The sequence below is a fragment of the Magnolia sinica genome, chromosome 16 (genome assembly GCF_029962835.1).
Source record: "Magnolia sinica isolate HGM2019 chromosome 16, MsV1, whole genome shotgun sequence".
Taxonomy (NCBI): domain Eukaryota; kingdom Viridiplantae; phylum Streptophyta; class Magnoliopsida; order Magnoliales; family Magnoliaceae; genus Magnolia; species Magnolia sinica.
In genome coordinates this window covers 27,432,530-27,457,452 of record NC_080588.1, presented here as the reverse complement: position 1 = coordinate 27,457,452, position 24,923 = coordinate 27,432,530, and the positions used below count along the sequence as shown (strand labels likewise).

Sequence of the window (24,923 nt, the reverse complement as noted above, 5' to 3'; positions counted from 1 at the left end):
AGCCTTGTACCTTGTAGATTACCCAATCAATAGGAAGATCAACGATATATATAAATAATTGGCAAGAATCAATATTCATTATACATGTACAACCCACCTGAGAAGATTTTAAGGGTATGATCACATCATTGCCCACCCATTAACCGGCTTAACTGTTGTAAACAAGCACCAAATCTTGTATATGTATGTATCAACCGATCACTTGGACAAGTTCCAAAATTGTAACATCCAAACACAATCTGAGGTTCAATATAACTCTGGAGGTGTCAATCAAATAACACTAGCACTTTCAAGAAGTTCCCTTCCTTGGAGATCAACTTTCAAATAAGATCATTTCCCCACAAACAAGGTCATGGATTGAACTAGCTAAGCTAAAAATAAATCTCAAGCCAGTCTTCATATCATAACCATCACCTAAGCCTTGTCACAATTATTTGGGTTGGATCCACCAATCCTGTTCTATCATTATAACTCTGTCAAGGACCATATCCTCAGTTAAACTAGAGGTCAACAAATCTTTTCTCACCACCTCCACCTATGTCCTTTTGGGCGTTCCCTTGCCTTTCCAGAGCTCCTTGTATTGAGCCAGTTTTCAAATCATGTGAAGAAAAGGTGACCCCACACTGAAGTGGGTGCCATCTCCTTTTCCTCACATATGGGATTTCAAATTTCCCTTGCCAAATGACAGGCCCAGATTGCGTTATATGCTAGAATGCTTATCTGATCTACACTTTGAGAGAACTGGAAACTAAACATGATAGCAGTAGTTTACACATCGACATCAATGGTATCGGCCCATATACCATCATATTGTATGCAGTCAATAGGAATATACAAGAGTAATTAAATTTCCTCATACTGCACAAAATATCAGAATGTATCGGATATTTTGCCAAAAAACCTTCATAAAATTCCCCTGTATCATCAATACATGTGGTGCATTGTTATCTGTATCAGATGCATTGCAATGCATTGTTTTACTGGAAATTCCACAAAATTAAAAAAAAAAAATTTAAAAAGAAGAAGAAGCCAAAAACCCCCAAAAATCCATTTTCTCCCCTGTTTTTTAGGGGAAATGTTTTTATACTTGCATGCTTGTAGTGTATAATTTATAATAATATAAACTCATTTTGGATATAACTGCATCACTTTTGTCAAACAACCACATAATTTAGGACCTAAGACAAAAAAAAAAAAAAAAAACTTTTGCATACTTCTTTTTATTTTTATTTTTTAAAGATTGTTTTTTAGTGTCAAGTGTGTAATCATGTCTCTCTCAACACATATCCCAAAATGTCATTATATTCCAATGAGTAATACATTCCCCGATACATGTGATATTCCCATGCCATACAGCGATACCGATAGTACCAATACATTTCCTTATCCCAAGGGTATACTGAGATTTAAATCACTAATTCTTATGGCAAGTAAAAGGAGAAGGATTCATGCCTAATGGGCAACTGATCATAAAACTTTCCCAAGGAAACCATTCCCAGAGAAGATACTCTTTATGGTGGGTCCATTGCCAGTTTTTAAAAGCAAAGAAGTGAATTCAAATTTTGAATATGATCAGCAAAACCAGACCTATAAATATGACAACAGTTAGCTGCCATAACAATGATGATGCTGGAACACTAAATCATATATAAAAATAACAAACCAAGTATCAAGCTGTTCCAAGTATGCCATCAGGTCTATAGCTTATTATTCAATCATATCATCTAGATGATAATAATGTGAAGTTGCACTCCCAGCAACAGAAAAACAGAAGGAAAGAAAGAAGTGGAAAGAAAATGGAGGAGAGGAGATGGGTGCCGTAACGAGGATTTCCGGCACCTCCAAACAGGAAGTCAACCTCCGCAAAATAGGCACTGGCTGATCGACTCAAGGGAGAAGCAACATTGTCTGACCGGTACTTCGCTCAACAGCACAGTTTCATCATGAGAGGTATTGTGACGAACACCAACCAGCTAGCCCAAGTGCCTGTGAAATAAAAACGGCATGTTATACACACGTGCATGCACAAGGAAAGGAGCCAAGTAAGAAATCCCAATTGAAGTAAGATTCTAAAGCTTTTCCATTAGGAGGACAACTTGGATCCATCAAGTTGGACTGAGAAAGGATGTACCTCGCTAGAGATGATAAGGTAGGACCACCAAAATATGATAGAGCCATCTCTCCACAGCATATGTAGCAAGGTGATATCTCAATCAGGTCCATCTATGAACTGGGTCCTATCATGGATGGCTCATGTTTCATAAATCACACCTATTAGACAAATCCTATTCAACATCATCTGTCAAACTGGATAATCAACTACTAACAACTTCCTTTCCTACCATCACTTTGAAAGCCATTGATTAGATGGCTAGTTCAATCTGATCCATGTGTATAGGGTAACTATATGGTCAGGTCTAATTGACACATCACCCTGCGGTGGAGAGATGGCTTTACCTTATCCCAGTTCTTCCAGCTTTAATGTCACCTCCCATTCCTCTCCCAATGCATGATACATGGCGGCTGGGAGAGGTGGAACAGTACCTTCAGGGTAGTGACCCTTGGCTAAAGATCATATGGAATGGACAACCCCAGCCATGAGTTTTTTTTTCCTCTTTCCTCTGGTATCTGTTTTGATGCTGGCCATACATTAAAAGGCCACCATCCATATGGATAGGAACATCCTGTTGAGTGAATTTCAACTACAGGCCCCACATTCAATGACCAACTAAATGGATGGCTGGGATCCCTCACCCAGCAACAGATGTCCCTTCCTAATCCAGCATGTGAAAACCAAAGCATCCTCTCCAATGAAGCATAAGGGAGAAAACCATAAGAATATGCATCAATTTAATTACCTTAGGAGGTGAAGACATTCCCGCCATTATCAACACCCATGTCCTCTGAGAAACCAGCAATTGGTGATTTCAGAGAAACCAGCATTCGGTATATTTCCTTGTTCCTTTTTCTTCATTTTTCCTTTTTTCCATTTTTTTTTTTCCATTACCTTAAGGGGTGAAGGCGTTCCTGCCATTATCAACACCCATGTCCTCTGCGAAACTAGCAGTCGGTGGTTTCCTGGAAACCTATATTCAGTATCGTTGGTTTCTAAGAAACCTATATTTGGAACTTTCCTTGTTCCTTTTTTTTTTTTCCTTTTTTCCATTTTTTTCCTTTTTGTTATGCTTCATCTTTTTTCCCTCTTTAGCAAAAGAGGTCAGAGCAACATGGAGAGCATCAACATTGCATCACACATCTGTGTATCTCTTGAAAACAGCTTCTATCTTTTATCCAGAGGAATCAACGTCGGGAACAGGAGAAAGTAGATCATTTAACTCAATGAAGTCACCTTCTACAATCGCAGGATCGATTGGCTCATCGATCACATCATCGGCGCCATCACTGGTAAGCCCATTAGAGAATTTCACCTGCAATCAATCCATTACTCTAGTTAAGAATCAGAATATTCTTGTCAGCTAAAATGGAGATGGTGCTTAAGCTAACTTGGAATGGGAAAACTGAACAGAAACCATATGTTAGGAAAGATCTGTACTGAAATTCGCTCACAAGAATACAACAGTTCCTTTCTTTTGATTACTAGTCCAATGGACTCCTGTTGGCTGAAGTAATGGGACACATGAACAGAATGAGTCCCAATTAGCTGGTCAATTGCTTCAGCCAATGGGACTCCCCAGACTACCTTCCTTTGATGGTCCACAGATTACCATCCAGAACTACAAGGCAATATATCAGGACAGACAGGTTGAGGAAGCACCAACTAAGAATTACTCTGCGGAACACATAAAAAATCACCGTACACTGAGGTGTTACAGCAAAAGGAGCAAATGGCAATTTTCAACTATCATTTACCTTACCCCTGGATGGAGCTAAAACCACTCCTATTGGAATCTGGCTAACACCAAGCAGGTGATACTTCACATCATGCAGTTCAGATTGTACATTATCTGTTGAAATCCAATGTCTCCTCAATAGGCAGCCAACCAATTTGATTCCCTGTGTATCAGGGGAAGTTCAGCATCTAAATCTGAGTCAAAATATTTCTTCGTTCTGTTTCTTTCTTCTTTTTTCTTTTTTTTTTTTTGGATGGTAATCCGAGCCATTATGTTCCTCATGAAATACAGTAATGTCATCCTGTGGACCCTGCTAGAACCGAACTTGATGAGCTCATTTTCTGGTATGATGCTCTAATGATAAAATTTCCATCATGTAAAAGGTGCAGGTCGAACATAAAGGAAACCTCGCCACCAGCTCAGGGGTGGTTTAGTAACAACAGAAAGTCACAGATTATAAATGCAGATAGCTTTAACATTTTACTTCAAAACTGCATGCAGTCCAGATATCCAAACTATATATTCAAAACAATAAAATAATCAGAGACCTTAATGTCATCCTGTGGACCCTGCTAGAACCGAACTTGATGAGCTCATTTTCTGGTATGATGCTCTAATGACAAGACATAAAGTGAACAAGGCAAAGCTGCATCATATGGAGGGTTCAAGGTCTCTTGTGTCTTCCAACATCAGAAGACTCGAAACTTTTCCTGTTTCTGTAGTTTTCATATGATTTTGAACTAGGAAATGTAACATGAAGTAACAAGATCCAAAATGCAATCTCAGATAAAGGTAAACTTGGAGATAATTGAGCAAGAAACTTGAAAAATGTACAAAAAAATAAAGAAAACTGGGCAGTAAGAACAGAGATCAGATAATTAACACTAAAGACTTAGAATGTATGTTCCATGAAACAGGAGAGATATGTAATCCAGATTTACCAGATTCTCATCAGGTTGCAGAATGCCCACCACAGATAGAACAGTATTATCAACTGGATGTGCTGCAAGTAGACCATCTGGCTCATCAATCATTGCCATTAGAAACCTGCCGAGCTCATCCTGCATATCATCCTCCTGGGCTACAACTTCACCAATGCCATATAGAGAAGCTCCGATGTGCTGTGTAGGAGGAATATCGACATCAGGGTTTCGTGCTGCAGCAGGGATATATTCAGCATGAGAATTTGGAGCATGCTTCTCCTTTCCAGCACAAGCTTTAAGGAAAACACAACACAGGGCAAAGGACTCCTGCACATGATGAACGAGCAATCATTGATTGGACGATGGCATGCTTCAAGATGCATAAAAAGATCTCTATCAAGAAACAACCATAACTTCATAAAATCAGAATGACCGAACTATCTCTATATCTGAAAATGATAACAAATGATGCTCTTAAAAGCATCTTTCCTCCTATTCTGAACACAATCTTAAAAGACATTTTAGCTAAAGAAAGCTAAAGGTTTAAACACAAAAAGTTTGATGTTTTACCAAAAACGAGATATTTGTCTCTTTAACTTAAAAAGTTAGAACTACTCCCCTTGATAAAATTTCCATCATATAAAAGGTGCAGGTCGAACATAAAGGAAACCTCGCCACCAGCTCAGGGGTGGTTTAGTAACAACAGAAAGTCACAAATTATAAATGCAGATAGCTTTAACATTTTACTTCAAAACTGCATGCAGTCCAGATATCCAAACTATATATTCAAAACAATAAAATAATCAAAGTTATTTTCCCTTGGTCTACAACTGCAAAAGATATTTAAGAAACAAGGATAATTTGGTATTAAAGTATAGTAAGAGCCATTTGCACACGCCCATCATACAATCAGCAACTATGATATTGAGATCCTATAAATTGCTAGTAGCAAACAGGACAGGATATTAGTGCAGGTAGGGATTAGAGTAAGCAAAATAGAAAGGGCAAAAAAAATTCAAACTAGCCAACGAATAAATTGCGTTGTTTAAAATCCAACATGTATCAAGAACACCTACAGAACTCCAACTCTCATGTCCGAGAATATTTAACACAAAGTATTGTAGCATAAATGCTTCCTTAGTTGCACTTCCATAATACAGGTAAAAGACCTTGATCCTGCAAGCCAAAAAAACTAAAAAAGGTTCATACTTCAGACTCTCTTAAATATGTTATGTTACTAATGGTACTACATCTCGGATATCAGTCAAAATTCTAATAAACTGTATTTCGTAATTAATAATCATCTATCATATCTCATCTATCATCTATATCATCGTCGTCGTCTTAGCCTTTCTCCCAGCAATTTGGGGCAGTCTTTTAAATGGTACTTTGGCAGAACTCTAAAATCAACAGCCACCAGACACCAACCTTCCTGTTTTACCCAAGTTCTGAAATCTGCCATGGAAAAATTTCACATCGACAATACTCACATGTAACATCTCAACAGAGTCCCAACTAGTATGAAACCCCAACCCAACTAATACACGCACACCCTACAGGGCAAACAAGCAAAAGGTGATCATAGAGAAGCAGTTGTTACACATAGCTTGTCCATGCAGTTACTCACACATGGAGTTTCCTCATATAGGCATAGTTTGATTTGTTGTCCTATTGTATAGGAATTCCATATTGGTTCCTTATTTGATAGGAATGACAATATTTAGACTCATTTTATCTCCCCCCGCCCCCCCCCCCCCTCTTTTTTTTTATTTTTTTATTTTTAGAAAGTCGAGATGGTGGATAAAGTAAGAAAGTATGTTGAGTTCCTATCACCATCACCATCACCATCATTATCATCGCCTCAACTTGGGGTTGGCAACATGAATCATGTTCCGCCACTCCACTATCAAGGGCCATACTTTTAGTTTGAACATAGGTCATCAAGTCTTTCTTAATAATGCCATTGTAATGCCCCGAACTTTCCACCACCTTAATATGGAAAGTTTCAGCATTACCCTATAAAATACGTGGAGTATCCTACACCAATCCAACAATCCTGACCTACGAATCTAACCATTGGGAATGATCCTCATTCATACATCAGGTCCTCGGACCGTTAGTCATGCGGATTAGTACATGTACATTCCCTTAAGTTAAATCGATGTATGATCTTGCATGCATAAGGACTTGGACATAAGTTCTTTCATAAGAAATACTTAGAAATGCGACCACAACCATGTAGAACCGTTAGATTTCACAAAACTCTTATATCCGCAATAATTACAAAAATGCCACTACACTAAACCTCTGAATTCAAGATCACATGGTTCCCATGATCCTTTTGGCATGAAACCTTATATCAGGACTAAGTACCATGAATGGACCGTACGTAACAAAGATCAGCCGTTGGATCAGCGTGATCGGTGTTAAAACGGATAATCAATCAAACAGGAGCCACCTGATCTTTGGATATGTCTCAAAATCGGGACTTAGCCCTTAAAATGGATGGAAAAACAAATGGACGGAGTGGATTTCCAAGAAACATCACAGTGGACCCCACCCTGCATTGTGCAAGAGCACAACAGGTGGTCACTAGTTGCACACCAAACCAACGGTCAGGTCAAACCACGTTTGACCCGACAAATTCTCTCTATTATAAAATTCCGCCAGCAACGGCCCCTGTTAATGCACGACCATCCGCTGGACGTGTGGTGGGCCACCAAATCGATCCGAATGATCGATTGGTGCTGTCCATTTGAAGCAGAAGGGACCGCCGACCAAAACCCGACAAAGTCTCGTCGGAAGCAGACTAGGAGTTGTCCCCAACCTTCCGCTGCGTCCAAACCATCGCCGAGAATCTGATTCGATGGGCCACACCGAACTCGGATCGATAACATTTCCCTCTAGGTCAGAACTTCATGAAGAACCAAATGGAAGGATCGGATTTAACAAAAAATCAGGATCATGGGCCCCATCAGGTGACGTAGGCCTAGCCCGTTCCGCAACCGATGCAAGAATCGGCGTATTCAAGCTTTCCGCTCGCAGAGCATCTGGGACCGAGATCTCGGCCCCGATCAGGACCGTCCAAACTGCATAAACCCAAGATCCGAACCTCTCCATGGAGGTAGATTAGATCGAAAGTTGGACCGTGATCCGTCACGCTGTTTCAATCAGCGTTGCGCAAGAAACAGGGCAACGTAAGCCGGACGCTTTCTATCCAGCGTAGCGAAACGCTCTGCGTAAGATTTACGCAGGGCAATCGGGAATTTGCGAGAGAAGTCTAGAAGTCTCTCTCCAAGCCTATAAAACCACTCCATTGCTTGGAAAAGAGAAGAAGAAAGACGTGAGAGAGAGTAGAGAATCCGGCCATCCAACGGCAAAGCAGAGAAAGAAAAAGAAAAGGAAAGAGGAGGAGAGGAGGCACCTTGGTTTCTTTAGCAAGAGACAAATTCGGCTGGGAACTTTCGATCCACACCTTGGTAACATTAACCTCCTAGATCTCTTTTTTTCTTCTTTCCACAGTTAGACATGGAGTAACTCACCTGGTTGAACCGAGTCAACTCGGTAAAAAGGATCACGTCGAAAGTCCCTAGACATGGACAGTAAGGATCATCTAGTTTCCACGTCACATAACGCGTCTAAATCAGACCTTAGCCGAGATCTCCTCCTGGAATCAATCTTACCCAGTATAATAATGGAATCTAACTTATTCCTAATCATGTGAACTAGGACACAATCGGGTCTTAAGGTGTGTAACTAGACATTTAACCTTGTACTAAGCAATCGGACAACCAAAGGTGAGGGTTTTCTCCTTTAAGCTTACAATAATTTAAGTTGATCTATTTATCCAACCTTCTACCTACATTCCTGTTATTTCAGTTGGCCTTTTACATGCCTTTACCTTTATCTTACCTTTTTCATGCCTTTAATGTTATGAATTACCTGCCTTTCATGTTTACATGTTTTCTGGGAATTATCCTATCAATTGATTTAGTTAATATCGTTACAACTATTGGCCCTTTTGGGATTATGACATGATGTCAAATACAAGTGATTTCTCTGAAATTATGTGAGGTCATGGATACAAGCCTTGCTCTTTCCTTATCAAATTTATTTGAGTTGGCCGTACCACTCGTCTCTTTATTTGAGTTGACTCTGCCACTCGTCTCTTTATTTGAGTTGGCCATTGCCACTTTCCTTATTATTGAGTTAACTATTGTCACTCTTCTCTTATTATGTTGGCCATTGCCACTTTTGTTGAGTTGACCATTGTCACTCTTCTCTTAATCATATTGGCCTTGTGCCGTCTATCTTTAAGGCTTGGGCATGTGTCTTGATATTCCAAAAGCTCCATAATTCAGTCTATATTCTCCATTAGTGCAAGTGATGTGTTAAGAGGTATCAGAACTAGTGATTTAGATATCTTATCATGGATGTAATGCGTTATGGGTAGTACCCCTCTTGGTCGGCACGTAATTCCGTGGGTTGGTTGGCGTGGTGCACAATCGATATAGGTAAATTATCATCGTGCTACATCACTTTTTTTAAAGATTGCATGTCGCAAATAGTCGCTCCATGAACACATTGTGTTACGTAAATTCCCCAACCGTATGTTGTGTTGCCTTGAGATGTTCGCATAAATCCACGTTAACGTTGGCTATGCCGACAAATATTTGTAGTTATGGGATGCGGGTCGAGTTAGATTTTCTATTAATTATATTCCACATTGTGATGATCACTGCGTATGATGAGCCACACACACCATGCTAGGCATGCATCTCATGTAGGTTGTTTGCGCATGTTGATATCTCATGTGTTAGTAGAGTACAAGACGTATCAGAACCATTACTTTACCTTTTACGAATCTCTTGAATTATTGTCAATCTTGAAGGATAACCATCTATGAGTAGGGCATTGACCCTCTCCCAACCGGACAGATTATGCAGGTGATGCACAGATTGAAGACCTAGTGAACGATCTCCCTAAGGAAGATTATCATGAAAGACTAAGAAGATAGTTTTACTATTTAGTTTTATACTTCCACTGCGAACTCTGATAAATGTAATAAACTCCTATTAAGAGGACACTTGATGTTCTATTGAATTCTTGTAATAATTGTGACAGTTGATTTTATTCTCGTGAGTGGTTACCTTCATGTAACTGGATGTAATCTAAATGAAAAATAAAAAATAAAAAAATGGTGCTATTTTTAAAGCATCCAAGTTTCACATTATTAACACCCAGTTTCCTCGGGTACAAGTACAAACTCTGGCCGTGAAAATTCGGGATGTTACAGCCATCCATATCCTTTCGGGCCTTCCCCTTACCTTTTTAGAGCCTTCAACTTCTACCAACTCCTGATTGGTGCGGTTCTAGGCCTCCATTGCACATGACCAAGCCATCTAAGTGTACTTTCCCTCGTCTTATAACCTATTGGTAGAACTCCTATGTTCCCTTGAACACTTTCATTTCTAATTCAGTCCATCCTCATCTTGCTCATCCATCTCAACATCCTAATTTCACCTAAAGTCATCCTATGAACATGTTGTTGCTTAACTGCCCAACATTGTCCCATAAAGCATGGCCGGTCTAATAGCTATCCTGCCTATCCATCCAAAATTTCCTTTCAATTTGAATGATGCACGATGATCCACTTTCAATTTGAATGGTGCACGATGACCCAATAAAACTCTAGAGGTGCATCTTCATTTCTTCTGCCCAGCTTAAATTTTATGGCCAACATCCTTCTCAATATCTCCACTCTCATGAATTATTGACCCAAGGTATCGAAAGTGGTCATTTTGGTAAACTTCTTGGTTCTCCTTATACTTTGTTTCAGTCCGACTAATTTAAATCCTTTAGATTCTAAAGCACACCTCCATAAATCTGGCTTTGTGTTTGAATGGTGCACTATGATCCAATAAAACTCCAGAGGCGCATCTCCATTTCTTCCGCCCAGCTTAATTTTTATAGGCAACATCCTTCTCAATCTCTCCACTCTCATGAATTATTGACCCAAGGTATCAAAAGTGGTCATTTTGGTAAACTTCTTGGTTCTCCATTTACTTTGTTTTAGTACGACTAATTTAAATCCTTTAGATTCTAAAGCACACCTCCATAAATCTAGCTTTGTGTTTATATCCACCCACTTGTCAACAAAAATTGTCATCTATAAACAACACCATGGGATCTCTTCCTACAAATGCATCGTTAACTCATCCATAACAAATGCGAAAAGGTACAGGCTCAACGTTGACCACCCGTGCAAGCCTACAATAATTAAGAACTAATAACGCCTAAATATTACATATTTATCCTCTCAATTGCATTAGTTTTCGATGAATTTAAGAGCTTAATCGATATATTAACATATGTTGTTTGCATGCAAGGTAATTTCGGAACCAAGGATGAAAATGTATTCAAATGGGTGAAATAAAGCTCAAAAGAAGAGACAATGAAGAATTAAATATTTCAAGGTCATGAAGAAAGAATTGTAGTGCCAAAGGACTAAAGAAACCAAGTGAACAAGGAAGAAAAAGTGAAGATTTAAAATAAAGTTGCAAACAAAAGAAATTCATAGACTTTTGATCCCATCGAAGGGAGTTTGATCCCTCGAGCACTAATTAAGAAATTCATGAATTTTCCAAATTAGTTGCTAGACTCACTACTCGATGCCATCAAAGGAGCTTTGATGCCATCGATAAACTTTCGAATTTTGAAAAACCATTGCTAGACAGTTTTTGTGTTCCTACTCGATCCCTCGATGAGATATTCAATGCCATCGACAGGGTGTTCGATGAGAGCTTGATTCCACCAAAATGCCATCGAAGGTGCACATGGCTACGTAAATTTAAAGTCGGTTTGCGAAATTTCCAAGTCGGTGTGAAAGATGGAGTTCTTAATCTATTTAAATGGGTCTTTAGAATATTCCTAATCATCTTCTAGGGTTTGGGGAGAGAGAGAAAGCTCGGGTGAAGTGCAGACAACGTCCTTCCACTTCAATTTCTTCACGGGTTCTAGTAGATCTTTTGTTTTTGTTTTTTGTTCTAGGATGTTAGCCATGTTAAGCTAATCTCTTAACTAAGGCTAAAAGATGAAGCTTGTAGTTTAATTACAATATTTATTTTATTTTATTCAATAAATAATGGTTTGAATGATGATAGTAGATTGAAATAGATTTGGAATTTACTTTAAAGTTTTTGTGCCGTTTCATCTTTGATCCATTGTCAACTCCGAACACATTGGATGCTTGGAAGTGCATTTACAATGCTGAATTAGAGAAGGAATCAATTTGTATAATTGATTGATCAATTGCCGCCTAAGGGTGCCTTAGATGCTCTTGATTCCCTGCGATTGATGTTCAAATGCTTCATGAGAGAATCGTTCAATCAAAATCATATCTGATTGGTATTGATGATTGGTTTAACAGAATTATTTTCCAATTGAACAGGATAGGACTTCGATTCCAATTGAGTTATAAATTGAATCATTGAATGAGATATTGTGATTTCTATAAGTGGATTCTTGGATCCTTAGTTTTTTATTATTTTGTTTAAGTCATGTTCTACTTCGTTGGATTAAAACCAGACAAACCATTACCTTTAGATTAGTTTTAGGTTGTGTTCCCCATTCCCTGAAGATTCGGCCTCAGTCTCATCGAGTTATTACTGCATAGCAGCTTTGCACATGGGGTTGTCAACCCTTGGGTTCGATCAGGAACTAACTTGTCTCTTCATTTGTGGTCCTCACATTTGTTAGAATCCCTAATAAGTGTCCTTAATCATGCAAAAAATCCTCTCGAAACTCCTTTCATTTCCAACACCCTCTAGGGACCCTATCACATGCTTTCTCTAACTCGATAAAGACCATGTGGAGATCCTTCCTCCTCTCCCAATATTTCTCCATCAATTGTCCGAGTAGGAAAATAGCTTCAGTGGTATACCTCTTAAGCATGAAACTAAAATGATTTTCTGAAACATTCATCTCATGCCTTTCTTTGTTCAATCACACTCTTAAAGTTTCGCATGGCTCTTTAGTTTAATCCCACGATAGTTAGTGTAGCTCTAAACGTCTCCTTTATTCTTATAAATAGGTACCATGGTACTTTTCCTTCATTCATCTCGAAATTTCTTCGATCTTACAATCTTATTGAACAACTTTGTTACCCAAAATAACCCAATATCTCCCATACACTTCCAAACCTTTACTGATATACCATCTAGTCCAAGGGCCTTTCCTATTTTCATCTTTCTCGAATCTTCTTTCACTTCAAATATCCTAACCCTACGAAAGTATCTATGGTCTTTGACATCATTTGAGTTTATGATTCCTTCTACCCTTAAGTAACAAGTTCAAGAAATAGCTTCTCCAACATTGATCTGATTGTCCTTTACTAGTACTCTCTAGTTATCACTCTTAATGTATTTAACATAATCTAGGTATCTATCTTTCTCCTCTCTCATCTTTTCAAGTTTGAAGACATCTTTCTCACCTTCTCCAGTCCCCAATATATTGTAAATGTCATCAGAGCTTTAGGTTTAGCCACTACTTAGAAATCTTTTTTACATTTCTATTTTTCAAAATTTTCATCATTTCTAGTCCCTTACTAGGGTTTGAAACATGAACATTTCTTATGAATAGATATTTGTACATGGTCATTCCACGACCAAGTTTCCTTCTATAATTGGCGTTTTCCTTGCTCTTAAAACATCTTTTGCCACTTTCCTAATGCATAAAGCCATCTCGTTCCACATAACATTTACGTCTTCCTCAACATTCCACTTTCCCTCTTCCATTAATTAATTCTTGAAATACATTGTCCTCTCCTTTTAAATTCCACCACCTAGTTTTGGACACCTATTAATGTCACTCCCTTTCTACCATCTCTAAATGTAAACATCCATAACATTAACCTATGTTGCACAATCAGAATTTTTCCTGGTATTACCTTGGAGTCCTTCTATACTGATAGTTCTATTTTCCCAAGTAGAAAGAATTTTTTTTAGCTAAGTGTATGTTCCACTTTTGAAAGTTATTAAATATTCATCTCTCATTTTAAAGAATGTGTTTGGTAGAGATAGATTGTATGCGATAGCGAAATCAAAGATAGCATGCCACATCTCATTTCTTATCCCAAATCCATATCCTCAATGTACGCTCTTACATCCTCTCCTCCTAAAATATCCTTTCTCCAATTAGAATTCATTGCATTAGTCCATCTATATCCCTTGAATTGTCTCTTGATTCTATCCCCTAACCCTACCTGTGCTGCATATGCACTAATAACATTAATTAACTATGTGGAGTGCCAACCAAGAAATCTATAGACAGCCTATAAACAAACATACATACATGCATACATACATATATATAAGCATAAGCAATGTTCCATACATATACATAAGCATAAGTAATGTTCCATGCATGAGTATCATAGCATGCATCACACCCTTGGGATATGGAAACATCAGGAAATATCACGTGTATCATGTAATGTGTTGCAATCTAACAGAAACATTAGTGAAACTTTGGGGAAATAGTGGAATCTTTCAGTAAAATTGCAATAGATATTAAAAGACGCACTTTTAAATCAAAATACTTCAAAAGGAAAAAAAATAAAATCATTGCACCATAGTTTTCCATTGTTTGGGACAAAATAATGCACAGTCGGACAAAACCAGCCTCCAAAATCTCTCCAATTGTGACTTCTCAACCAAATTTGTGTTTTAATGCAAAATACAACCACAAAAGGAATCCCCAAAATATTCAGGCAATTTTTTATTTTTTTTCTGACTTTTACTAATTTACGCTGGTTTCAATTGGAATATTGCAAATATCGCCAAATATCATCGATATATTATCAAAACATTGCACAATATTTGTTCATTATCGAAATATCATGAGATATCAAAATATATCAATGATATTGTTGCCGATACATGGGAATTTTGCAAATACTTTGAGATTTCATACCGCCTATGTATGATTGCCCAACAGAACCTTACTGTCCTATTACTCATCCTAATGTGGTTTTAAATCGTTGATGGTTTTGGTTCTAAAATCAGATAAATAAATCTCTACAAATGGTTTATTAAAGATTCTAGTTCAATCAGACCATTTCCACTGGGACAGAAACCATCTTGCAGTTGTCAACAGGCTTCTTGACATGTTAGAATTTGCTTCCTCCTACCCAAACAGGAATCATGAATGTCCCTTCTCCAAATAAGGGATTTGAATCGACTTCCCCTTTTTCTTCATTCAGAGAATAATTACGGTCGGCCCTATTGGGCCTGAACTTTCGAATATTGTGCAATTTTACAACTTGAACAAAAGGTTTATTGGAGTAAAATACAGACAGATAGTTGAGAAGGACTATTCAAGCCCCAAATCCTAGTATTTCCACAACTCCCCATGACCGGAAAACAAATCATGAATCTTCAAAGAGATAGCTCTCTGCCTCAAGGGAGGAGAGAATAAGAAAAAGCAGTTCTTGGCATTCAACTAGCCAGGAATATTTTGCATTCTTTTGAGTAAGGTAGAAACTAGGTATAGAGATGAAACATTAAACCAGAGTTTTGAATAGCGCCCATAGCGTAGCATAGCTATGGCATTACGTAGCATTAGCAAATAGCGTAAATCCTCTGTAGCGTACGATACAGGGGTCATAGCGTATGTAGCATGCACGTAGTGTATGTAGCATACGCTACGCCTTTTTTTTAAAAAAAATAAAAATAAATGGTATTTATATTTTTTATTTTTTAAAGTAATTATATTTTGTATTTTGTACGTAATACTCTCAACCTGTGGGATTTAAATTTATTTTTTTACTCGTGATTTGTGGTTTTAATTAGACATTATTAGTTATAGCTTGCTTAAAAAGTTGCTGATGTGATAATAATTTGATTTGGTTTATGTATGTGAATTGGCTTTTGATGAATGATTAATAACTTGTTTAAACATGCTTATACAGTTATACTTGAAAAAATAAATCATCTTTTATGTATTTTTTTTTACTTTTTTTTCTTACTATATATCATATTTTTTCTACTTTAAAATTTTAAAAATAGAAGTATCGTGTAGCTTATGCTACTCGCACTACACGCTACAGCGGGCTGAACGCTATGCAACACGCGGCTGCTATTTAAAACACTACATTAAACAAATTGAAATGCTTGCATTGTGCTAATATGGGCACTGATATTTATTTCTCATTGACCGCTGATGATCTCCTTTGAGCATGCCTTTCAAAAAGAAAAGAAAAGAAATCCATTGAGCATCTTTTTTATAGGACATCTCTAAAAATTTAAACGGGTTCTTGTTGAAAACATCTTCTGCCACTTTTCCCACCACAAAAGGCACCTTCAAGTGCCATGCCCATAGCATCACCTAGTTTCTCTTTAGGATCATTTGTTCCAAAGCCACCTTCAAGTGCCATGCCCATAGCATCACCTAGTTTCTCTTTAGGATCATTTGTTCCAAAGCCACCTTCAAGTGCCATGCCCATAGCATCACCTAGTTTCTCTTTAGGATCATTTGTTCCAAAGCCACCTTCAAGTGCAGGATCATTTGTTCCAAAGCCACCTTCAAGTGCCATGCCCATAGCATCACCTAGTTTCTCTTTAGGATCATTTGTTCCAAAGCCACCTTCAAGTGCCAACCCATACGATTACCCCTTGCACGTTCAAAATCCGGTGCCCAAGAAAAAGTTGACAGGTTGCATTATATTAGAGGCAAAAGCAGTTCTGAACTTGTCATACCAGTTTCAAGTTCTATAGCACACTGGTACATAATTTCAGCATCCTCGAATATGGTCCAGTATTCCAAATCAGTTCCAAGTTGTGTACCCTTAGTATCCAGATCTGCTGGTTACCTTCACGTTTTCTTATAAATTTTTATCTTGTCATTTGACATACTAGCTTTGAGATTTGAGACATCATCTTTAAAAACTTGTGCAGAATTTGAAAAGTTGAAGACTATCATCATTAATGTTTTGTTGAAATTTTAAAGTTATAGTAGTTCTGTCAAATTAAATCTAATGGGCAATGAAGGTCAAGAAGAGGGTCGTCATCATCATCACGGTCTTGTCCCAGCTATTTAAAAATTGGTTTTACAAATCCTGTTCTCCAATCGTTCCTCAGGGTTTATCCTTGATTAGTAAAGAAGACTTATGTCACTCACCTTCTCACCACCTTGATCCAAGTTCCTGTAGTTCTTTCCCTCACCTGCTCACCACCTTAATCCAAGATCATGTAGTTCTTTCCGTAACCCTCCTTTTAGGCTCTTCTACCCTCTTCAATGTTCCCTTCCTCACCTAGAACAGCCCCAGTTTCCATAGCACGTCACTGCGCCATCTCAATATGCTCTCTATCATTTATCCCCTATTAGGCTACTCTTAGTCTGCTTCAGGTGAACTAATTCTTGGTTCTATGTCTTCTAGTCTTCCAACACATCGATTGCAATATCCTCATATTTGCAACACTCAATCTCAGCCTATATTTGCCTTATTACCTAACATATTGCCCCATATAGCATAGCCAGTTAAATAATAGTCCTATAAAATTTTCCTTAACCTTTGGCACATGCAATGATCTGCTTAGCTCCAATTTATTGGAAACACCCTCAACAATCTATGTGTTCTTTAGAACTATGCAACCAAGATAAAAAAGTGTATTAAGGAATCTATCGGCCATCAATTCTAACTTACGGATCACCCCAACCCTTCCTACTAAGCTGCATTCCAAAAACTATATTATTGATCAAACTAATTTCCATGTAAACCACCAAGTTAGCATTTGCCTCTCTCATCTCATTACACTCTATCATGGATGATATCCCCAATTAAACCATCGATCCTCAAGTTTTTTCTTACCACAACCACCCAGGTCCTTTTGGTCCTTCCTCTTGCCCTTCTAGAGCCTTTAACTTGAACCAACTTCTCCTAATTGGTGTAGTTCTTGGTTTTCATTGCACATGACCAAACCATCTTAAGTCCACTTTCCCTCATCTTATCACCAACTGACACTACTCCTAAGTTCCCTCAGATGCATTCATTTCTAATCCCATCCTGCCTAATCTTTACCCCTCATCCATCTCAACATCCTCATTTCAACTACGCTTATCCTATGAACTTGTTGTTCCTTAAACAACCAATATTTTGTCCTATAAAGCAGAGCTGGTCTAATGGCTGTACAATAAAATTTCCCATTTAGTTTGATTGATATGCAACAATCACATGAAATTCCAAAGGCACATCTCCACTTCTTCCACCCAACTCGCATTCCATGAGCAAGATCCTTCTCGATCTCTCTGCCCACATTAATTATCGATCCAGGATATTGAAAATGATAATTTTGAGGTGCTTCTTGGTCAGCAAGCTTAACTAATTCCCCATTTCCAGCCTTATTGTTGCTAAAATTGCATTCCATATACACCATATATACTATATATATGGAAATTTAATAAAAAAATGTTTTTAAATTTTTTTTTCCTGCCCTAGCCTACTGGATTTCATGGGCAAATAGCGCACCACACATTTGTTGATATTGAGTTCCACTACATTTGTAGTAACCTTGTGCGTTCAATGCCATTCAAAATTAAGAATCAATACAATTTTTGGGTTTGACGCCCAAATAACTCCATTGGATCAACAAACCCGTTTTTTCTCAATAATATGTCTAGTATTATCAAATTCGTACAATTCACGATATGAATTGTACTATTCATATCGCATTGTATGGGTGTAATTTGAATCGTAAATCCTAAATAATCGTATGAATTGTATGATAATCTTATCGACTTGTATGGATCGTACGATACTCGTAGATTGCATAAATGGCCCAAAATTTACTTTAAAAAATCATTTTTTATTCAATTTTTTCTTCTTTCTTTGTACCCTTTTGCTCATAAAACATGAAAAAGGCACCCCCCTATTAAATATATCCTTTTGAGAGAGAGAGGAAAGAAAACATGAAAAGGGCAATCCCCTATTAAATATATCCTCTCTTCTTCTTTTTTTTTCTTTTGAGAGAGAGAGAGAGAGAGAGAGAGAGAGAGGAAGAGGAAAGAAGAGATTTGGGAATTTTGATATTAGAAAGTCAAAAACAAAGAAATCATGATATCTTTCACAATAAAATTGAATGCCATTTTTTCCAACACGATTCTACACTCAGGAAAGGTACAAAAGAACAAAATTATTAAAGGACTGTTATGTTTTTAAGGTAATTTTTTCGAAAAACAACAAAAGAAAACAAAGGAAAAGTATGAGAATCCTTTAATATCATGATATGTATACCATATACATTTTCTCAATTGATAATATCATGATATGCTTTACGTTTTTGGTACATGATGGGAAATGGATTATTAATGGTTTTTAATCTTTTTTTTTTTTTTTTTTTTACTTATATTTTTTCATACGTTTTTTTTATATATTTATCAGGTAAAAAAATCTTACAATTTACAATGCAATTAGCAATTCGATACGATTCCACCCCTTTTACGATTTGCGATATGATCAGTGTTCGAAATATCGATACTATCGGCCGATATATCCACCGATATTATCGTTATCACACCCTTGCGAGACGAAACCCTCGCGATAACCCCCAGAAGATACCAAAAAACCCAAAATCTAGATATCAGCTGATATATCGTCGATATCGCCACAACCGACCATAAAAAGCTGCGTAAATGTGAAGAATCAAAAAAAAAAAAAAAAAAAGAGAAATCGGAGAGTACCTGTAGGCTGCAGCGAAGATCGATGATCGGAGGTGGGCCATTCGACAGGTAAGTACGCTTTCCCTCTTTTTCTCATAATTTTCTTCAATTTCCCTCTTTCTTCGCTGATTGGAGAGCGTTTGTGGGAATTTTTCCGAGATTTCGGCGAGAAATCAGGCCGGATTGAGGAAACCTCACCACGAACGTCGCTCCGCAACGCATGCGTTCGTAAAGGAGAGGGGCGCGGATGGGTTAAAATGAAATCGAGACGCGTACTGAGTTACTCAGTACACTCTCATCGTACTGAGTAAACTCTGTGGGCCCACTGTGAATTCATGTGGTTTATCCACACAGTCCATACGTTTTTCCAGATCATTTTAGGGGTTGAGCCCAAAACTGAAGTATATCAAAAGCTCAAGTAGACCATACCAAAGGAAACAGTGGAAGTATTGATTTCCACCGTTGAAACATTTCTAAGGCCCCCGATGATGTTTATTTGTCATCCAAACTGTTCATAAGATCATGCAAACATGGATGAATAGAAAACACAAATATCATCTTGATCTAAAACTTCTGTGGGCCCCGAGAACTTTTCATTGGTAGACTTCAATTCACACTATTTTAGGTGGTGTGGTCCACTTAAAATTTGGATATGATTAAATTTTGGTTTAAAGCCCTAAAATTATATGATAAAGCTGATGTACGGAGTTGATACAGTGCATGAATGACGTTGGGCCCCACAGAGTTTACTTTGTATGCTGAGTTACTCAGCACGCAATCCGCTTTGTGAAAATGCGATCGGTGCATGGTGTGTTACTCAGTACGCTCTTATGGTACTCAGTAAACTCACTTGGGCCCGCCTTTAATGTATGTGGTCCATCCACGCCGTCCATCCGTTTTCCCATCTAATTTAAGGGGTTGATCCTAAATTTTAGAAAAATCTAAGATTATACCACAAGAAACAGTGGTGATACTGATTTCCACCATTGAAACCTTTCTCAGCCCTACAGTGATGTTTATTGGTCATCCAAACCATTAATAAGATCATACAGACGTGGTGGATGAAGGGAAAATACAAATATAAGCTTGATCCATTCATCAAAGACTTCTGTGGCCCTCAAAAAAATTTTAACGGTAGATATTCAATTCAATTATTTTCTACAGTGTGGCCCATTTGAACATTGTATATGCTTTATTTTCGGGCTAAAGCCCTGAAATTATTTGGTAAAAATCATGGTGGACCTCACAGAGCTTAATAAGTTTGTAATGATGGCCTCACTCTCTCCACTGTTTTCTATGGTGGGGTCCACTTGAGCTCTGGATCTGACCTATTTTTTGGCTCATGCCATAAAATGATCTCTTCAAATGTATGGACGGTGTGGATACAAAACATACATCATGGTAAATGTGGCCCGTCAATGATGGGATTGCGTACTGACCCACATAACTTGGTGACGTAATGTGCCCCGTCAATGACGGGATTGCGTACTGAGCGTAGCACGCTCTTATCTTACTGAGTAAACTCTGTTGGGCCCACCGTGATTGTATGTGCTTTATCCACGCCATACATCCGTTTTTACTGATCATTTTAGGTGTTGAGCCCAAAATAAAACCATATCCACAACTCAAGTGGACCACATTACAAGAAACAGTGTTGAATGATTGTTGACCATTAAAAACGTTTTGGGAGCCATAAAAGCTTTGGATCAACCTGATATTTATTTCTTCCCTTCATCTAGGATTTTAGGACCCAATCAACAGATGATGTCAAATAAACAGTACAATGGGCCTTAGGAGGATTTTAATGGTGGATATCCAATCATTATTGTTTTCCTGCGGTGTGGTCCACCTACGATTTACATCCTTATAATTTTTTGTATCAATCCCAAAAATGATCCGTAAAAATGGATGAAACAAATACATTATGGTGGGGCCCACAGAGCACCGACCACCAACACCCACAGAGCACCGACCACCAACATTAAAGCAACTGACATTTAATGCTTTGTGCATTTTAATGCAACCAAGCTTATTATTTGGTGTGGTCCACTTGAGCGTTGGATCTGCCTCATTTTTGTGCTCATGCCTTAAAATAATCTGAGAAAAGGGATTGATGGCTTGGATGTATAGATACATCACGGTGGGCCCGCCCACAGAACTGCCTGTTCGGAGCTAGGGACGGGTGGGGGTAGTACGCGATCCGCGTCCGGACGCAGAAGATACTGACAGGTTGCGTAGCCATGCTGGCTACTGAAGTGACACACCAAGTTCTGTGGGGCCCACCATGATGTATGTGTTGTATCTACACCGTCCATACATTTGGCTATATCATTTTAAGGCATGAGACAAAGAATGAGTCAGATCCAAATCTAGAGTGGACCCCACCATAGAAAACAGTGGGGAGAGGGATGCCCACTGTTGAAACCTTCCTAAGGTCCACTATGATGTTTATCTAAGATCCAACCTGTTTATAAGTTAAGACAGACATGAAAGAAGGGAAAAAACAAATTTCAGCTTGATTGAAAACTTTTGTGGCCCTTAGAAATTTTTAATGGTGGGCGTTCGTCTCTCCATTGTTTTTTGTGGTGGGGTCCACTCGAGCTTTGGATCTAACTCATTCTTTTTCTCATGGCCTAAAATGATATCTCCAAATGGATGGACAGTGTGGATACAACACACATCATGGTGGGCCCTATAGAACTTGGTGACGTCACTTCAGGGTCCACCATGTCATTTATTTTCCATCTGACATGCTGTAGATGTAAAATCCACCGTTCATCCGGTGATCCGTACATACAAAAGCTGCCTGATTAAAAAAACTATGGTAGGCCACACTAATGGGAGGAATGTAAAACTGCTTCCAAATTGAGATGGAGATGATGATTACGAGCCACCACGTAACTCTGTGGGTCTAGACCACAACTAGTCCCCATCATTGATATGTATATTTCTCAAATTTTACTTCTTCAGTTCTTCTTTTGCTTTTCAATGAATTGGTTGTGTTTTCATACATGACTATGATATATTTATAAATATCAATTTAAATATAATTGCATTAGTTCAGTTAAACATCGCATAGCTTAGGACCCTATACAAAGGAAACTTATTATGTGCATATTTTTTTTGAGATGTTATGATTTAAAAGTGTGTATTAAGGGCTTTTTTAACAGTCCCTAGAGTTTCATTAAAAATTTCAACCATTTTCTCAATGTTTCCCCATGTTTCCCAAAAAGTGCGATAAATTATGCGATACAAACAATATATCCCATGCGATAACCGATACGTATCTGTATCCTAAGGGTGTGCTACATAGTGCGATACCAATATTTCGAACATTGGATACGATAGCAATTTTAACAACATTGTGTGTGTACCTATGAATGCCAAGTTCACATAAGATGATAATTATCATCATCTTAGCCTTATCACGAGCCTGGCTGATTAGGGTAAACTAAAAGTTTGTTCCTTCATTTCACTCTATCAAGGACCATATCCTCAGTTAAATAATAGGTCATCAAATATTTCCTTACAACCTCCACCCTCGTCCTTTTGGGGCCTTCCCCTTTCCCTCTTAGAGCCTTCAACTATAACCAACCTACTCTAATCGGTGCAATTCTTGGTCTCCGCCACACATGGCCAAACTGTGCAAATCTACTTTCCCTCACTTCACACTTCTTGGTGTTACTCCTAAATTTCCTCAATTGCATTCATTTCTAATTCTATCATTCCATGCCTTGCCACTCATCTATCTCCAAGGTATGCAAAAAGGGTTTAAGTAACAGCCATTACATAAAGGTAATGGTGGCCATCGTTACATGTTACGGGGCATAACGGCAGTTTCGTATAAAAATAAAAATTAAAAATAAAAACAGCCCATAACAGCCCATGACAAGACTGAAACAAGATTTTATTTTAATTTTTTAAAATGAAGAAGAAGAAAAAGAAGTTGTAACGGTTGTTACGGCCTGTATTGTAATGGTAACAGTGGTGGCCATTAGGGCCCTTGTTATTGTTATGGAATACCATGATCTCAACATCCTCATTTTATCTACATTCATCCTATGAACATGTTGTTCCTTAACTGCCCAACACTTTGTCCCAACACTCTAACACATAGAGTATGGCTAGTCTTTGTCCTATAAAATCCCCCATCAGTTTGATTTGTATGCAACAATCACATGAAGGTCCAAAGGTACATCTCCATTTTGTCGACCCAACTCTAATTCTATGAACAACATCCTTCCCAATCTCTCCGCTCTCATGAATTACCAAACCAAAGATATCGAAAATGGTCATTCTAGGATACTTCTTCATTAGCAATGTTAGCTAATTCCCCATTTCCACTACTATTGTTACTAAACTTGCATTCTATATACTCTATTTTAGTCCAACTGATTTGAAAACCGTTATATTATAAAAGCATTCCTCCATAGTTCTAGCTTTGCGCTTACACCCTCTCTCGTCTCGTCAATCAAAACTATGTCATCTGCAAACAACATACATCCCCAAGACCTATTCGTATAAATGTCTCATTAACCCACTCATCCTAAAAATATCACAATCAAAGGAGGGTCATAGAGAAGCAGTTGCCGATTTTAATCTTCTCAAAAGTACCAAATATAATTTGTTTGCAGAAAATGAAGTTGATGACATCCTCAACTGAGCTGATTCAGTAGTTTCCAGGAAAACTTATGCCCCTATGTTTTGGTTAGTCAATGATGTGTCCATTAGGATATTCAATTGGAATGATTTTGCAGTCCATTACCAGGTGCAAGCACTAGGAAGAGCCACTGGGCGAAACTAGGTAACCTTAGCTTCTATATACTTCTCAAGGTACTTGTTGAGTCAGCATAGATTTAATAAGCAATTGGGTTGAATGCAAAGAATTGGGGCTTCCATTGGGCAAGAAATCTTTGGCAGAGCATATTAGTGGGCACTGAGTGAGAGAATAAGTTGATTAGCCAATTTCATTCAGATCTTGCCATTTTCTATAATGATTAATTAAGTTTTATTCAAAGAATACAACACAATTTGTAAAATTATAATGTATAAAAATGGTTGAAATCGTTTGCAAAACATCACAAAATATCATCTAAAGGCTGATTCAAGACCACATATCAAGACTCTTCAAAGGCTGAATGGCTTTCGCATCTGGAGTTAAGGGAATCATAGGTCTCAAAAGCAGATATTGTTGATTAGAATTTACAAGCATCAAACGCATCCTCTCGAAACTCAAACCTCCTCTATAGGCATGGAATCTAAACCCGCCAGTGTGATCTGGGTATGACTAAAAAAGCACTATTAACGCAAGATAACTCAAAAAAAAAAAAAAAAAAAAAAAAAACCGACTCATCTATATTTGTACATTCCTTCCACATATACATGTATCATGATGCGACATAAAACCCGCGTAGGGCCAAAACCTGAACCAATT

At 37.9% G+C, this 24,923-nt stretch overlaps 1 protein-coding gene across 4 annotated transcripts in view; it reads right to left on the bottom strand.

The window, feature by feature from the left end:
• Nucleotides 1-1,627: 1,627 nt before the first annotated feature.
• The window catches only part of LOC131228672 (NAC transcription factor 29-like), a 31,390-nt gene continuing 8,094 nt past the window's right edge, over nucleotides 1,628-24,923 (bottom strand). Inside the window, exons 2-4 of one of the 4 annotated variants that reach the window (XM_058224505.1) lie at nucleotides 4,823-5,101; nucleotides 2,859-3,428; nucleotides 1,628-1,986 (exon numbers count right to left, since the gene is read on the bottom strand). In XM_058224505.1, the coding sequence (XP_058080488.1) occupies nucleotides 3,288-3,428; nucleotides 4,823-5,101 (420 nt within the window). In that variant the 3' untranslated portion in view covers nucleotides 1,628-1,986; nucleotides 2,859-3,287. Of the gene's footprint in view, nucleotides 1,987-2,858; nucleotides 3,429-4,792; nucleotides 5,102-24,923 lie in introns of all 4 variants that reach the window. The other 3 variants (XM_058224506.1, XM_058224503.1, XM_058224504.1) reach the window with 3 other exon arrangements.